This window comes from Eubalaena glacialis, chromosome 1, assembly GCF_028564815.1.
Source record: "Eubalaena glacialis isolate mEubGla1 chromosome 1, mEubGla1.1.hap2.+ XY, whole genome shotgun sequence".
Taxonomy (NCBI): Eukaryota; Metazoa; Chordata; class Mammalia; order Artiodactyla; family Balaenidae; genus Eubalaena; species Eubalaena glacialis.
In genome coordinates this window covers 31,460,344-31,477,431 of record NC_083716.1, presented here as the reverse complement: position 1 = coordinate 31,477,431, position 17,088 = coordinate 31,460,344, and the positions used below count along the sequence as shown (strand labels likewise).

The following is a 17,088-nucleotide window of genomic DNA, read 5'->3' as shown; positions in this document are numbered from 1 at the left end:
CACCAACTGCATGGGCTTAGTAAAAATCCCGACATCCAGAAATACAAAACAGCTCTTGAAAACACTGGGCTATCTAGGCAGAAATTGCCTTTAGCCTGTCCTCAATCTAGTATCATCCTTTTTCTGCCTTCCCCACTATCCTGATTAAACTCTAAGAGTTGTCCTAGATAATTTACGGAAGTGGTTGAAAAGTGTTCTTGAACGTAGAATTGGCTTCCTGTGGATTACTGTAAAATGTTTATTGAAGGTCTAGGAGAATGTAATAGGTGGGGCTTGAGAAGCGACAATACTACTATCTTGCATTGACAGGGCCTTATGGTTTATAATGTAATTTCACATCTATGTCCTCATTTAGAGGCTAGGAGTTAGGAATTGCTTGTCATTCATCTTTCAGTGTATCTGAAATGTGAAATTATTGATCTCTATTCCTCCATGCCCCAAAGGGTTAGGAGGATTCCTGCATCACTGTTTGCAGAATTATAGAGTCCAGCCAATTGGTCAAGCTGAGAAACCACTTAAAACTGTAATTTCTCTAAGTATTGCTAAACCAAGACTTGTAATACAGTGTGTCTGAATTTTTTTCAGTGTTGTGGAGCTATGAGCCATTGATTATTTAACAGGAATACTTAGGCCTAAAACCAAAGTGTATGTTGACCAAGTGAAGTTAATAATGTGGCCAAAATTTTAATTTTTGAAGAAAAATTTCTTTTCAATGGTATTTCTTCTCTATAAGATAAAAATTATTTGTGAATAATCACTTTAAAAGTATGAAAGTTGTTGTCACTAAAAATTGAGAATATAACAGAGCTGGCCTTATATTTTAATGAAGTAAATGCTCCTCATTTATTGAATAAAAAGCATATGGGCACTTAGAACCAGCTTTGGCCAGAGTGTCAATTCTCTGTACAACATGAGTAACATTGATGAATTTCATAATGTAAAAATGGTTCTTTGGAAAATAACCGTACTAATTTCTTCTTTCTTTTTGTCTGTCTAGTGAGAACTCAGCAGAGGCAATAGCAGTAGATTCTAACAATCAGTCGAAGTCCCCACTGGAGAAGTTTATGGTCAAACTGTGCACTCATCATCAGAAGCAGTTCATTCGTGTTCTGAACGATCTGTACACTGAATCTCAGCCAGGCACCGAGGACCTGCCACCTTCGGATTCTGGAACAATGGATGCCTCCACCTGCAATGCTGGCTGTGCCCAGCTCGGCACCAAACATAAGGAAAAGGATGCTATGTGTCTCAATATGAAGTCTTCTACTTCTGTAGAGTTGTTCGTAGACTCATCAGGCTCTCACAGCCCTCAACACTTGACAGAACAGGCCCTAAAGGAGCCTCCTCCTGAGACAAACTCTGTAGATGGAAGAGAGAATACTTTGACTGTTGTCCAAAAAGATTCCTCTGAACTTCCAACCACTAAACCTAATTCAATGGATAGTTCCACTCTGGGATACCTCACTGCATCTAATTCTTCCTCAGTAAACTTCCACCACATCTCTAAGAGCTTGGAGGGGCAAACCACTGGACAGGAGCAAGACACAGATGTGAAAATATGCAAGGATGGTAAAGACCACGTGCAGAGTTCAGCTTTAGTAGAAAATCTAATTGCAGTAAAAGTGGCAACTGAGAATAGTGAGGAGAGCAACAGCTGTATTGTTTCTCAAAGAAATTCATTCAAAGCTTTATCAGAAGAGGCTTGGGACTCAGGGTTTATGGGGAATTCACCTAGAACTGCTGACAAAGAGAATGCTTTACAGTGTAGCTCAAAAACACCTTTACGCCAGGACTTAGAGGCAAGTGAACAAGATTCAAGGCCAAAGCAAGAGAACCATCTTCACTCATTAGGAAGAAATAAAATGGGTTACCATTTACAGCCCAGTGATAAGAGCCAGTTTGATCATTCCAAAGACGGTTGGTTAGCCCCCAGCCCCATGCCACCTGTACACAAAGCATCTAATGGACATTCACGAACCAAGATGCTTTCAACCTCCATTAAGACAGCTCGGAAAAGTAAAAGGGCATCAGGGTTGAGGATAAACGATTATGATAACCAATGTGATGTCGTTTATATCAGCCAGCCAATAACAGAATGCCACTTTGAGAATCAACGATCGATATTATCTTCTCGGAAAACAGCCAGGAAGAGTACTCGAGGATACTTTTTCAATGGTGATTGTTGTGAGCTGCCAACTGTTCGCACACTGGCCAGGAATTTACACTCCCAAGAAAAAGCAAGCTGCTCAACACTGGCCTCAGAGGCAGTGGTCACTCCCAAGCAGACCCTTATCATTTCAGCACCTCAGCCTACAATAGATGTGCAGCATCCCAGAGAAGACAACCCTGAAGAACCTAGTAAAGAAATAACCTCCCTCAAGGAAGGAGACAGAGATGCATCATCTGAAAAGGAATCTCAAGAGCCTGAGGTTTGCCCTGTGACAAATAACGCAAACCCAAGCAGCTCCTCTAGATCAAAGGAAACAGCAGCCTCCAGCCCAGTGTGGCCTCTCCCTGCTCACCTTCCTGAGGAGGATCTTCCAGAAGGCAGCTCCGCGGTCTCAGCTCCCACAGGAAGTGGGATATCTTCCCCTGAACGAGACCAACAGCCAGTTGAACTGCTAGATACAAAGGAGATGAGTGTCCCCCAAGACTGTCCCCTGCTTCCCTCCACAGAGAGCCTTTCTGAGGGAGGCAGTGAAGATGTTGTTCCTAGGCCTTGTTCCCCTCCTGAAACAGTAAGTAGAGAGGAAAGTCCTCTGTGCTCAGAAAATCAAAGTCCCCCAGTGGGCTTGGAGCCTCCCATGAGCCTGGGAAAGGCTGAGGAAGACCAAAGCATCGGTACTGAGGCTGAGACCGAAGACACTCAGGAGTTAGATACTGACCCACTCTTGAAGGAAAGCAGCACTTTGACTAATGAAAACCCCAGTGAAATTGGGGAAAGTGAGGCACCAGGTGGTACAGGAAAATTCGAGGGAGAGGATGGTGATGTAAAACATCCTACAGAAAAAGATAAGTGTGGTCAAAACATTGACTCACCTGAAGAGAATCTGGACAAGAAGAAAAAAGGTAAAAAATTCCCCGAGGCCTCTGATAGGTGCCTAAGAAGTCAACTTTCAGATTCTTCCTCTGCCGATAGGTGCCTAAGAAATCAAAGTTCAGATTCTTCCTCTGCTTGTGCTGAGATCAAGGTTTCTAAAAATCCTGGTGCAAAACGTTCTAAAAAAGAAGGGTATCCTGGTGGGACAGCACCTGAGAGCTTCCTGACTGAAAGTTTCCATACAAAAGCTCTGGAGGACACTGAAAACCCAAATGTCAAAGAAAACCCCTCTGAGAAAGATGCTGAGCAGGAGGGTGAAGGAGGTGGGATGATCACCAGGCAGACTTTTAAAAACATGCTAGCAAAAGAAGTCAAGGGGGAAGAAGAAGGTATTTTCCCCAGCAGTGATCCCTTAGCCACAGTTGGCCAGCCCCTGCCTGGAGAGAAACTGGAAATCTATGTTCAGTCTAAATTAGGTGGGAACAGTACTCAAGACCCCTCTGAAAGCATTCCTTGTACGTTTCCAGAACAATCAAAAGAGAAGCCGGGACCTATTCCTGCACAAGAGATGGAAGAGGTTGTAAATGATATAGATAGTGCAGACAGCCCGCATAAAGAAGATGATAGTGACGTGCTATCTAGCACAGTTGGATTGTCAAGTAGCAGAAGTGATGACGCTGCTGGGCCCCCAAAATGGGTCCCAAGGCTTACAAGACTGACCTCCTCAACCTACAACCTAAGACATGCTCATGCTCTGGACTCCTTGGATACTATGAAAGTGACTTCCGAAAAGGAAGCAGCACAAGGAAACACAATCCCAAAGGAAAATGAAACTTCAGAGAGTGGAGATCCCGTAGACGAGGATGATGTGGACACAATGGTAGACGACCAGCCAAAGTTTGTAGAATGGTGTGCTGAGGAGGAGAACCAAGAGCTCATCGCCAACTTCAATGCCCAGTACATGAAAGTTCAGAAGGGCTGGATCCAGCTGGAGAAAGAAGCCCAGCCAACACCAAGAGCAAGGAACAAGTCAGATAAGCTGAAGGAAATTTGGAAAAGCAAGAAAAGGTCACGGAAATGTCGGGGTTCACTGGAGGTTCAAAAGTTTTCTCCTGTTCAGATGCTGTTTATGACAAACTTTAAATTATCTAATGTTTGCAAGTGGTTCTTAGAGACAACTGAAACCCGGTCTCTGGTAATTGTGAAGAAGCTCAATACTCGTCTTCCAGGAGACATCCCACCTGTCAAGCATCCTCTTCAGAAGTACTCTCCTTCCAGCCTGTACCCCAGTTCACTACAGGCTGAACGCTTGAAAAAACACTTGAAGAAATTTCCCGGAGCTACTCCTGCTAGGAACAATTGGAAAACACAGAAGCTCTGGGCTAAATTTCGAGAGGATCCTGACCAAGTGGATCCAGAGGATGACAGTGATGTTAGCCTCAGCCCCAATCCTGAAGACAGCATAGAGGAGGTCAAGGAAGGTAGAAATAGCCATCCTCCCACAAACTCACCCACCCCTGCCAGTACCCGGATCCTTAGAAAATATTCCAACATTCGAGGGAAGCTCAGAGCCCAGCAGCGTTTGATCAAGAACGAGAAAGTGGAAAGCCCATTTGGTCCGGCTGTGGAAAGTAAACAGAGTTGTAAGAGTGTATGCATCAACCCTCTGATGTCCCCCAAACTTGCCCTGCAAGTAGGTGCAGATGGGTTTCCTGTTAAGCCCAAGAGTACCGATGGAATGAAGGGAAGGAAAGGGAAGCAGATGTCTGAAATCTCGCCGAAAGCAGAAGTTCAGAATAAACGCAAGAGAACAGAAGGCGGCAGCACTCAGGACAGGAAGGACAAGGGAGCTGTGATGAAGGCCAGCAAAGAAAAGCACGTTGATGGATCCACCAGAGCCCCCGCTGCCAAGAAGCCAGCTGCAAGGGACAGAATCAGCCAACTGCCCAAAAAGACGACTTTGAAAGAGAAGAAAGTGAAGATCCCTAAAAAGTCACCTGGGAAGAGCTGCCCTCCCTCCAGGAAAGAAAAAGAGAATACAAACAAAAGACCTACCCAGCCCTCCCCCTCGGAGATGGTGACAAAACCTGCAAAGCAAAAAGGGGCAGGTGAGTCCTCTTCAAGGCCACAGAAAGCCACAAATAGGAAGCAGAGCAGTGGAAAGACTCGGGCCAGACCCTCGACGAAAACCCCAGAGAACAGTGCAGCCCAGAGAAAGCGAAAGCTGAAGGCAAAGCTGGACTCTTCCCACAGCAAACGGAGGCGGATGGATACAAAGTGATTGGAAGGGCAGTATTCAAGCGTTAAAACTGTTCTATAGAAGTAACCCTTTATTTTGCATTAACTAAATCTGCTTTTATAAGCTTATCAAGCCTTTCAAATCTGCAGTTAATGGAGAACACCACAATTTAAGATGTCAGAAATTTCGTCTCAGATGGAGAAGGGAACTTGCAGAGTCTTTCTCTGAGGCTGAGTAAGGGAAGTTATATATTATATTCTGGTTGTTCCTTGGGTTTTAAACTTGGAACCAAGCAGTTTTAGTTTTTAAAAGTACAGTGCCTTATTTATCCTTTTTGTTTTTAAATTTACAAAAGCTAAAAAGCTGATCTATGTGATTAAAGGCTTGTATTTTATACTTGATGCACAAGCACTTGTACTGTAGCCGAGAAGACCACCATCATGCACATAAAAGTAGCTTTTCAGCAGCCACCCTGCAGTATCTGTACATGAACAGATGCTCCTCTTTGCAAACCCCAGCAGTGAACTTCCCTCTGTCTTGTTTGTTTAAATGATATTTGAAAGCTAAACCAAATCATTTTTATGGTATGTGGAGAATGCAGAGGGAATTTATAATTATTATAAAAGATTAATATTTCTGTTACCCCATTTTAAAAATTCATATTCATTGTTGGTCACTCATCTCTGATCTTTTGTCATTTGAAGAAATGTGTTCTAAATTATGTGCCCATGGGACAAGAGGTGTGTCACAAGGTGTTAATATTGATTTATGGGCTCTAAAAGTTATTCACATCCCCCAAATTATTTGCATTACTGATTCTTATCATCCTTTTCATTTTTGGCCTTGCAGGATTGCTAGCACACTAATGAGGTTTTCATCCTACTTTGGGGGAAAAAAAAAAAAAAACTAGGACCTTTTTTCCATCTTGTAGCCGTAATTTGGCAATTAGGATAAGAGTGACTGTTCTGATTTTTTCCTTGCCCTGAGTACTTCCATAGTCAAAGAAAGCCAAAATGTTATTTTCAGTAATAGAAAAGTTTAAGACGTGTGTGTGTGTGTTTGGGTGCATTTGCATGTGGATATAAGCCACAAATGTCTCCCAATCCCAGTTTTACAGTAAAATTCTTTCTTCTCCATGCAGTGTGATAGGGTGTTCATGAGCTGAGTCATTAGCATATGCCAGATGACTTAAATGTAGCCCAGGGTCTCTATGAGTATCCCCCAAATCACTATGGCACCAGACTCAGAGAGGTGTAAACAACACAGAATTGTATAAAGGTCAGAGCAACCTTGCAGTTGGAGAAAGTAGCACCAACATCTCACAGTGTGCCCATACACACCCCTGTACCAGGAGCTAATGTTCAGCTGGTATTCCAATGTGAAATGTACATGGTTAGAGTAGTAGGTGCCCTTTCTGATTGGTTAGCACCATACTAGCAGTTAATACTTGTAGTATCACAGTGGCCTCTGTCATGTCAGGCTCTGTTTCATGGCTCAAAAGTGCGAGCTGCAATATTTGTAACTGATGTTGTTTGAGGCCTAAGATGGGTACATTGGCTTTACCTTGGTGCCTATAACATTGCTCCATTATAACATAGTGTGTACTCGACATCTCCATTGGGCCACTCTACCAGTAAGGCTTGGTTGCTAAAGCCTCAGCCAGCTTCTCTAACATGCTCTCTCCCCAGAATAGGCTTGTATGGATAGCTGCTACTCTCTCCTTTTTATTAAAAATGTTTCCATTCATATTGCTTCAGATCTGTTTGGATTAGCCCAGATGTACCTTTATTCATGCATTAGTTCATTCAAATCATGATAAAACAGGTTTTCTACCCATTCTGTTAAAGTTTTGCTGTATATAATGAAAACTTCTGATTGGATAGGACTGGAGAAAAGCATTTGATTCATGGGAAATTGAAAATTGTGTTGAATTTTATAGATAGTGAAGTTTACTATCTTCCATGAAGCCTTGATTTTTTTTCCTAGTGTCTCCTCTATCCCATGAGTCTTTTTTTTTTTTTTTTTTCCTTTTTAATATCTTTGACTTTGGCCATTCAGGAGCTACCTATATTAATGAAACTGCTGAGTGTGTATGTTGGCAACCTTTCTCAGCATTAAGTTGCACAGAAGCATTAACCTGTTTTAAGTAGGTTCATTTAATCTATAAAAGTGGTTTTAAAGTTTTTAAAGATCTTTTCATATAGTCGTCACTGGATATTGTTTTTGCGGTGACTTAAACGGTGGAGGTTTGCCCATGTCAGGTGTGCTGATCCCTGTACATATGTTCAAGGTGCCCCCTTAGCTGCATATAGACTACCTTGTAAGGGTGCTTGGATTAGGTTAGGGATGTGAGGCTGTAAGTGGGTGGTACTTTTCCAGTTGCCGGTTTATAATTCATTCCATTACTTTTCTAAGTTCTTTTTCATTTTTAAAAGCTTACTTCAAGATAATAGCCTTCTCTCCCATTCTAGGTGGCATTTGAGATAAGGTATCAATATTTATGTATTCATTTTATACACCTAACAATGCAATGGATCATCTTTAAAATCAACTTACACTTTATAGTAGACCACATTTAAATAGACTGGGATTCTACATAATTCAGACACTTAAAAGTTTAGAATTATTTTTATATTTGTTGAATCTCATTTTTGCTGATTCACTTAACTACTAATAGAAGAAAGAAAAAAAGCAAACTTGAGGGCCGACTCTGGAAGCCCTTTTACACTTACAGCAGATGCTGGCAAACCTGTCTCCCAGACACCTCCAAGCCTTGGTTTCGTCTCAAGTCTCCCCTTGTTTTCCCTCTCTTGCAAAGACCTCCTTCCTATAGCCGTTGTCACAGTGTGGCTTGCCACTCGATGCAAAGGCAGTCTGTCCCACCTTCTGGATTCCAAATTTGAAAGGAATTCTCCTGGGCCTGTACTCAGTGAAGTGATTGTTGGAGCTGATGTTGATGACCAGAGAACATTGGTATTTCCTCTGAGCTTCTGGAGGAGCTGGAAGACACCTGGGAAGCAATCACTGAAGCTCTACCATAGCTCCCCAGAGGTGGGCCCTCTTCAGGAGACCCATTTCTATCTCCCATTTTCTATCCCCTGAGGCTCCCTGGGTTTGGGAGGACAGCATGGAGACAGTACCCTCAGTTGGGGTCCAGAGCCTCACACCTAGCACTTCCTCAGACGTGTAGCAATCTTGCAGTGCAGCAGGAAGGCCATAAACCTTTGTTCTGCTCTTGAGGCTTCTTATATACAAATGTTATTAATGTCTGTTAACCTGCAGTTGCTAGTCCCTTGGCTCCCTTAGGTAGGCCAATTCTGTTGTGTCTGTACTTCATTAAAGACTTCTACACAAGCCTTATTTAAAAAACAATCTTAGGCTGTGGGTTTCATGCCTCATTGTTCCTGCGTAGTATAGATAGGTGTTAGTCATCCTTTCACAAAGGTGGTGCTTTTAATAGGATCCTCTATGCATCACATACTGTGCAGGTGAATTTCTCACTGTTCAGATAGATCATCAGTAAAACATCACTTCAAGACGGTCATTTTGAATTGAAGTTTGGACTCTTTTCTCCCTTGTGATGAATTCTGTAGTGATGACTGAAGCTGTCACCATCATTTGTGGGCAGTTTGCCTGTTGATCAATGGACCTAAGAGCCAAGTAGGAAAGGGCAACATGCTATGTGAGGCAAGCTGGAGATGCTGTAGTGTCACCCTCAGTGAGTCTGGCGTCTTGTCACTGCCCCTGGGACTGGGCTGGAGTTTCCCAAGTGCTGGCCCAAGTTGCCACACCCACTTCTTTTGGTTTTAGGTCAGCCCATGCAGGGTCTCATTTGGCCGACAGATGATCTTTCACAGGTCTGCAAACTGTGGGCTGGTCATTCTTTTGTAAATAAAAGTTTTTTGGAACATAGCCACTCCCATTTGTTTATGTATTGTCTCTGGCTGCTTTCCAGCAGAGTTGGGCATCTGCAACAGAGACCACATGACCCACAAAAGCCTAAAATATTTACTACCTGGACCTTTAAGGAAAAGTTTGCTGACCCATGCTTGAGAAAAGAATCTTTTTTTCAGGAAAAAAAGCTTCCCTGGTTTATCTTCTCCTTTCTTCTGCCTCTTCTCCTGTCTTCTTCTTTTCTTCTCCTTCCTCCTTATCTTACCTCAATTTTGTTCTTTTTACATGTCTTTATTTTTTCTTGCTACAAAAAAGACACATTATATTGCCACAGCACATCAGATACCATCTCCTGAAACTTGAGCTACCTTAGCGTCACATCCTGTTAGGATCACCCATCACAGTGGCCAAATCGAGGCCACCTTAACCTCTAGAGTCAGAATCCATGAGCAACTAGGAGTTCAGAGTTCTAACATGATGTGGCCTGGGCCTCTCCTTTCATTCAGTTTTTATCATAGACCTGACTCTGGCTTCACTTCTTGTTTACTACTAAAGTAAGCCAAATTTTGTTTCTTTCAAAATTAGTTGAGACAACTTTAGGTGGATGTTCAGTTTTCTGAACCTTACATTTAGATATGGAAAAACCTTTTCACAGAGAGGAAACAAAGTCTAATCATAAACCCAAGGCATTGTTTATTATGTAATATTTTTGGCCAGCTTCTAGGAAAATAAAAAATGTATTGGCACTGATACTTTTTTCAGTCACCTACTCTTCTTTCAAAATAATTTTATTAAAGGCACGCCAATAACTGAAAGATAGAGGCTTGAAGTGCTTTAGAAAGACTAATAGAAAATTGGAGCCTATTATAACCTGAGTGTGACTGAGAAGTTATGGATGATTAGATTAAATCCTGTCAACTGCCAAGGTTTTGTCTTCCCCTCCCCCAAAACTCAAGGATCTGTTTCTCAGTGGCTCTAAAACAGTGACTGTTCCGTTTGTTTTGAAACAGATAATTATCATTTTGAATTCTTAACTATGAATTTTTATCTTCTTATGGCTCGGTATCCACTGAAATATTGGAAATTTTTCTGAGTATGAAATCATGTCTATGTAAGGCATCAGCAAAGCAATCCTCACATCCCAGCAGTAAATACTCTACCCCAGGCTTGCTCCCAAGTCCTTTTCAGGGAGAAAGAGAAAATAAAAAGATGATTGTATTTAGTACAAGCAGAATTATGGGAAGCCTTTTGAGACAGCCTTCGATATAGTTCATCCCTTGAAATGTCAGAACAAACTGCTGTATTCTACAGTGGACGGATTGGAAGACATGAAAGTCTGACCTCCTTCCCTTAAGGATACTGTCATGCTCAGGCAGAAACCCAGAGCTCCCTGATGCTGCTTGCCATGCTATACTGGGGACCCAGGGAACCACCTGAGTCACTTTGCAGGCATCCTTGCTCATGCTTCTGCCCTTGGAATTGAGCCACAGCTGGCCAGTTCCTTGCATTACCTTCCCTTTGATCATTTCCCCAGAGCCTTGGTGGTGTATGTTAGTGCTCAGAGGGGCAGGTGTGCAGTCATGCTCGCCAGTGAGCAAAGTGACACAGAGGCTTTCTCACCTGCCTGGGACCATTCCATTTAACATGAGGTGCTCAGTAGGCAAGCCACATGGAAGTAGATTGCTTATTAAAAAAAGAACCACTTGCCCATGGTTTTGTAATGTACCAGAGATTGGAGGAATGCATTGTACCTTGTTTTTTTAAGGGTTATGTTAAAAAAAAAAAAAGAGTAAAGAGACCCCATGTGGCCCACACAGCCTAAAATATAAGCTATTTACTACCTGACCCTTTAAAGAAAAGGTTTACTGGCCCTTGCAATATGTCATTCAAGATCAAATTGTGTGACCAGTTAGGCACAAACTTATTTTTTTATGTAGTCCAGCATTGCAACATTTCTTTCCTTTTAGATTTCACGGTGTCTGCCTGTTCGATCTTAGCACACAGCTGCTGTTCCACATTATTCCTGACTAATGCTCGTGTATTAAAGAAAAAAATATATCTCCCTTTGTGGATTGAGTATTTGTTGAATCTTGGACATTCAATGTGATCTACTAGGATAACTAGTTAAAGCTAAAAGTACAAAGTCTTTTAAACTAAAAGTACTACAGTTGTCTTCATGTTTATGAGTCAGGGTGAACTTGACTCTCATGGAGAGATATTCCCCTACAGCAGTGCTCAACACAAACGGATTTCCTCATGAACTTAAAGCCTAGAATAGTGCCTCTCCCGGCAGGCAGAGAGCATGTTAGTTTCACCCCCAGAAACTATACAGTATATTCATGTACAGTATATTTGCAAGTTTATCACTCCCCAAGCTTCGGTCATTACTTGTGAATATAAATGGCTGGTCTTTTTACTTGTCTAAACCTCTAATCCAGATCACCCATCCTCAGCTCTCTTAAAAATACCAGCATGTCAATGGCACCTTGTCAGCCCACCAGCAGCTTTAGACCGAAGTTCAGAGCTCTCTGGCCTGGCCAGTGAAGCCCACTCCTGGTCAGGCCTAACTCACCTCATTTTGAGGACCCACCTTTGGCACCTTGCCTCTTCCCTCTTCTGCTTATGCCCCAAGCCCCCTTCCAGGAGGCCTCTTCTCTGGGAAGTCTCCTACTTTTCAAGTGCTTCACTGAACATATATATGTTGTATTAGAAGCATTTCTTTCCATAACTATTTTTCTTCTCGTAGTTAGCCATTGGGTCCAAATGCTAGTCACCTTACCAACTTTCTCACTCAAATCGTTTTCTATAATCTACACTTCATGTCGTCTTGTAGCTAAATCTGTAGAATTTGGGAGCTAGTTTGTGGAAGAGATGCTATACAAACAAGATTTTCATAATTTTGTATATTTATACCACAGGTAGGGATTAGTTTTAGAGCCACTATAGCTTAAGGTTATAAGTTTCACCAGTGATTTCTGCATTCTTAACAGTTCTAGGAGACTATGTGACTATGATTTCAAATACATATATATAATACGTGTTTATACACACCACTGTGAAATTTATTTCACTGTGTACATAGTGGTATTTTCCTGTTCAAATGCTTCTATAGAAAGTATTTATTTTAACAAACAAAAAAAATTAATGTCAAAAGGGCTTTCCAAAAAAGTGTTCTTTCTAGAGAACCCATCCTCCCCAGCTACGATGCTCGGCCACTGAACCCCCAAACAACATAGTGAAGGCAGAAGGGTGAGCCTTGAAGCCCTCACTGTATTGAGGCAGATGCAACTGGATTGGGAACCTGAGCACAATCCCCACTGTCACCCCATCCCAGAACAAAGTGGGTCTCCCACAGTCGGTGTGGCTGCACCAGGCATGACATCGGGGCTTGCCTCCAGCAGCCCACTTTTTGCATATACAGTTGGTACATTCAGCTGTAGATTTCAACATCCTGTGCAGGGAGATGAGCCTTAGTTGTAACCCCAAGGAAATACAAACCTATACCTGTGGGATATGGAGAAACCACTGGTTGCCTAAAGAAAGCATTAAGATGTATTTTAGTCTTTCTCACCTTCGTGAAAGACCTGTTCCCACTCTCGTTAACCACGGGAGATAAGCACGTTTCCTTCCGCACCTTGACTGAGTACTGAGCGCCTCAGCTCGCTGCCTCCTCCCTCTCTCAGCATCTGTGCAGATGTGGGCCAGCCCACCTATAACTGATGGTACACAGTGAGGCCATCTGCTCTAAGATGTGTGCAGCTTTACTTCTCAGGAGTCCTAGTCTGCAATTCAGCACCCGTAAATGTAATGGAACTGATGCTTTCCCATCATGTTCCTCTTCCCTGTGCCCCATTCCTGGGCACCCCTGTCTGAGTCACGATTCTCATTCTGCCCGGCTGGCTGGACTGAGAACTGCAGCTCCAGGACTGCGGTGGGCTTGGGACAACACACAGGGATTTGTGTCATCCATTTGAACCATAATTAGCATATTTACTTATGGCCTCCCTTTGTCTTTTCTAAACAAGTGAGGAAGACACTTGAACAGTAATGCTGGAGAATGTTTTTTTTCAGATGCTATTTGTAAGCAAATCTGATTTTAAGATGAAATGTGAAAGGGTAACTAGGTGCCAGGGAATTTAGCACTGAACTAGACAGTCAAAACTTTTTTAACCTTTGCAGGAAGAAATAAACTTTGCTCTCATCTGAATGTTCACGAGAAATAATGTTGTAAATAGTTTTTAAAAAATATTTATTACATGTGCTGTGTACAGATTCATGTTCTGAGTGATGTTGGTTTGCATTGTAGTATTGTAGAAGAATATATTTTGAGCAATGGACTTCCTTTCATAACACAGTTCACACATGGAGAAAGAACAAAAACCAGCAGGTTGAGAGCTGTTTGGGGCATTTGATCTGTAATGTTACACCAAATCCAAGCTTTAGTCGTTCCTTCTTCTCATCTGGTTATGTTATATATTATATATATATACACACACACATATGTATGATAAACTGGTCAGTGGTCAGCCCCCAGACCTGCAGAGCAGATTTCCAGGTTTTCTTTCTGATGTGTTGCCTGTAAGCAATAAGATTCTAGGTAATAGCATTTATTCCGGGCTCTGCGTTAGCCCTTGTCTCAGAGGATAGGGTGGGGGTAGAACAGCTCTTGCTAAGACCTCTTGCCTTTGCTGGAGAGGTTGCTGTACTTGAATTTTTGCTTCTGTTTGTCTGCACGCTCCACATCATACAACACTAGCGATGGATGAGAAATCTGCCAGCACCAGACACATCAAAAATTGGGCATAGAGACTGAAAAATTATCAATTTTCCATGAATTTGTAGGGTTTACAGAATCTAGCTGAAGCAAAACTCATTTGGCTATAGCATAAGTGTAAGAACCTTTCACATTAAAAATGTAAATGGCCCATAAAAAGTCCTTTGACTGTATCTGAGCTACATTTAGGAGCTAGCCCATTTCCTGTAGTCCTCCTCTGTGCCTGAGTTTGAAATATCTGAAGCCCCCTCCGTGTCTGGGGTTAAATCATTTAGGTTCGTGCAAAGAGGGCAGTTGCCTCTCCAAGCGTCCCAGCGTGTTCAGTCCAACAGATTTCTAAGCTGTTTAGCAGCCTCTCCTTGTGACCGTCCTGAACTTTATGAAAAATACCCCACACCCAGATAACCATTAATAGAATAATGTAGTTTTTTAGGCTTTTGGAATATGTCTTCTCTTTTGTATTTATGATGGTGTTTGGAATTTTTCACTAGTGTTTTTTTAGATTGAAGTGGGTGCATTAGGATAAAACTTTCCGTTGCTGAGCCTGAAGCAAGCAAGAGGAAAGAAGCGGACCTATGTTGTGTCTTTGGGAAGGTGACTACTTCTTGTGGTGGGGGGAGGGCGGGGGGGGGCGTTATAGATTACGTGGGGTAAAATAGAATTCCGCCCTGAGGCTCCCCGGAGTCTTATGGCCTTGTAATAAATAATCCCTTTATTAGCCTCACTTAATCTCAATAGAAGCCTGCTGTTTACCCTCAGGGAACAAGTAGTTTTCAAAATTGAGCTCCTCCCAGGTCATTGGCCAGTGCCTGTGTGCAGGCATTGGTCATCTTTGTGAACTCATGGCATTATTTTCCTGTATGTATTATGATATTAAGAAATTCAACCCCAACCTGTATGAAAAGCACAGCCCAGGGTCCTACTTTTAGGCTAGAGTTAATGCCTTTGAGAGGCCAGGGGGTCATAGGAGGCCCATGCAATTTAACTGAAGCTCAGGTGCCGTGTTGGGTTTTTATTGGTTTTAGGCCACAGCCTTCAGAATGAATTTAGGGCAGGGCTGCTGATCCGGCTGTGGATCCAGGGAGCTCTAAGATGAATCTCTACCGTTCCTTTAAAGGTCTTTCTGGTTCTTCCCAGTGTTGTCATTGCCGAGGTCATTCTCGTAGTTGTTCAGATGTGCTCATTTTTGCTGTCTTGTGAGTCTTAGCCAGCGATCCAGATGCCCAAGGACAGAGTCTCCAGAGGGCCTAGCTCCTTCCTGGTACCAAGTGTGTGATCCTGACCTGTGTGAAGGCGGTCTTGTCAAAAGTAGTGAAATGAGAATTTCTGCAAACGGTAATCCGGATGATCAGCATGTATCCCTTGGGCCTGGACTTCCACTATGTTAGTGAGTGTAGGAAAATACTGTGTCTTTTATGGAAGAAAATTCAATGTATGCTGTGAATTTGTTGGTTTGAAACATTGAAAATTTTTCATTAGACAATGTTTACATACCTCACCTGAAGAACCTTTGAGAGTGTATATATGAAATTTAAAATATATTAAGTTGCTTTAAAACAATATGTATAGCTATAAAAGTTGGAGTTATTTTAACTTTGAATATGTACCAAGTCTCTTAAATATTGAAATCTTGTGGACTTTTTGTGCTTCTGTGTTTTACTTTCCTATTAGACCATGTAGGAAACTGTGTTCTTGTTGTTGGTAAAGGGGCCCTCACTGAAATCCAAGCTTGGAAGGATTTCCTTTGTTGTTTCAGATTTTCTAGTTTGGTTTTGAGGGATGGGTTACAGAGCTAGAGGATGTGTGGGCGGGATTTCTCTAACGTTGACATCTATTCCATGAGCTTTTCCTAGGCGCTTATTTTATTGCAGCGTATTAAACTTCTTTGATATTAAAGTGTGTTTGTGTAGTTACTGGAGAGGGTACAGAACGCATTGAAGCCCAGCGTTCAACTTGTAGCCTACGGCAAAGTTGGTAAGTTGCCAGAAGGAACCAAAAAGCAATACTTCTTACTACTTTTGCCTCGGCCACTGATGATGGGACTTAAAGGAACATCGTTTGCTAGATCTGTGGCCATTTTGTGAGTTATGCCTAACTTCAGGGAATAGAAAACACAATGGATGATCCTTGGGAATTCCCATGGCAGAACTGGGAAGGTGCCAGTGCTTCATCCTGAGGTGCAAGGAGCAATTGAATCCGCGCTTCTGACCTCAGGTATGCCACTGCTAGATTAGGGGGGATGTGCACAGCACCCCAGCTCTCTGGAGCCCATGTTGGGGTATGGCAGAAAGTTGGCAGGAAATCCTTCCATTTACTCGCCTCATGACCCGTTTCATTATATTCTTTCAACTCTCCTGGAGATGAGTCTATTTAGGGATCCAGTGAGCCAGTGATTCCGTGGAATCAGCCACAATTTCATTAACAAGTTCATCTGACAGTGGCCATTGACACGCAGAACTCCACCCGATGGAAATAACCCTGCAGCTGGCAGTCAGGCCTCCCTTCTTAATTTGAATTTGGAGAACTGTCTTGTTCCAGATGAGGACTTTTCGTTGTTGAAATAGACCTCTTTTCCTCCAATATTCATCCTGTGGTAGAGTAACTGGAGTCTGACATGAGAGATGCAGACTGGCTTGGGGTGAGGGAACATCTCTAAAATGAACTCTGAGGGCTCAGGACATAGGGGTGATAGAGATGCATTATCACCAATATGGGGAAGTGTGGCAACTCTAGTTGGAAGCCTGGGCATCCCTTCGACTCCCTCCACCCCCCCAGCCAAGGCCTGCTGTGCCCCGTTCCCTTGGCTAGATATTTCCTTGTAACTGAAATGTGCCACTTACTTTACTCTAACTCAGGTTGCAGACTGGTGGCTGACAGTTGTGTTTTATTTAGCCAGTTTTTAAAAAACAGTATTTTAAAACTGAGTGTTTACATAAAAATTGATTTCTAGCTTTTAAAAAAAGATAATGAAGATCTGACAAAATCAGTGCGTGGTAAGAGTCAGCTGGAGCTGGGTGGATTGGAAAGCTCACCCTTCAGGTCATCACAATCTGCCTCATTTACCATTTGTCCCTTGCTCTTCACAGTAGAGAACCAGGTCTCTGTCCATGCTGCTTTATCAGAAGTGGCAGTACAGATGAT

The 17,088-nt window shown here is 42.5% G+C and overlaps 1 protein-coding gene across 2 annotated transcripts in view; it reads left to right on the top strand.

Moving 5' to 3' along the window:
• Window positions 1–5,512, top strand: part of LCOR (ligand dependent nuclear receptor corepressor) — a 128,887-nt gene extending 123,375 nt beyond the window's left edge. For both annotated transcript variants that reach the window (XM_061211000.1, XM_061210921.1), the window contains exon 8: window positions 998–5,512. In XM_061211000.1, coding sequence (XP_061066983.1) covers window positions 998–5,321 — 4,324 coding nt within the window. In that variant the 3' untranslated portion in view covers window positions 5,322–5,512. The remainder of the gene's footprint in view (window positions 1–997) is intronic.
• The last annotated feature ends 11,576 nt before the right edge of the window (window positions 5,513–17,088 follow it).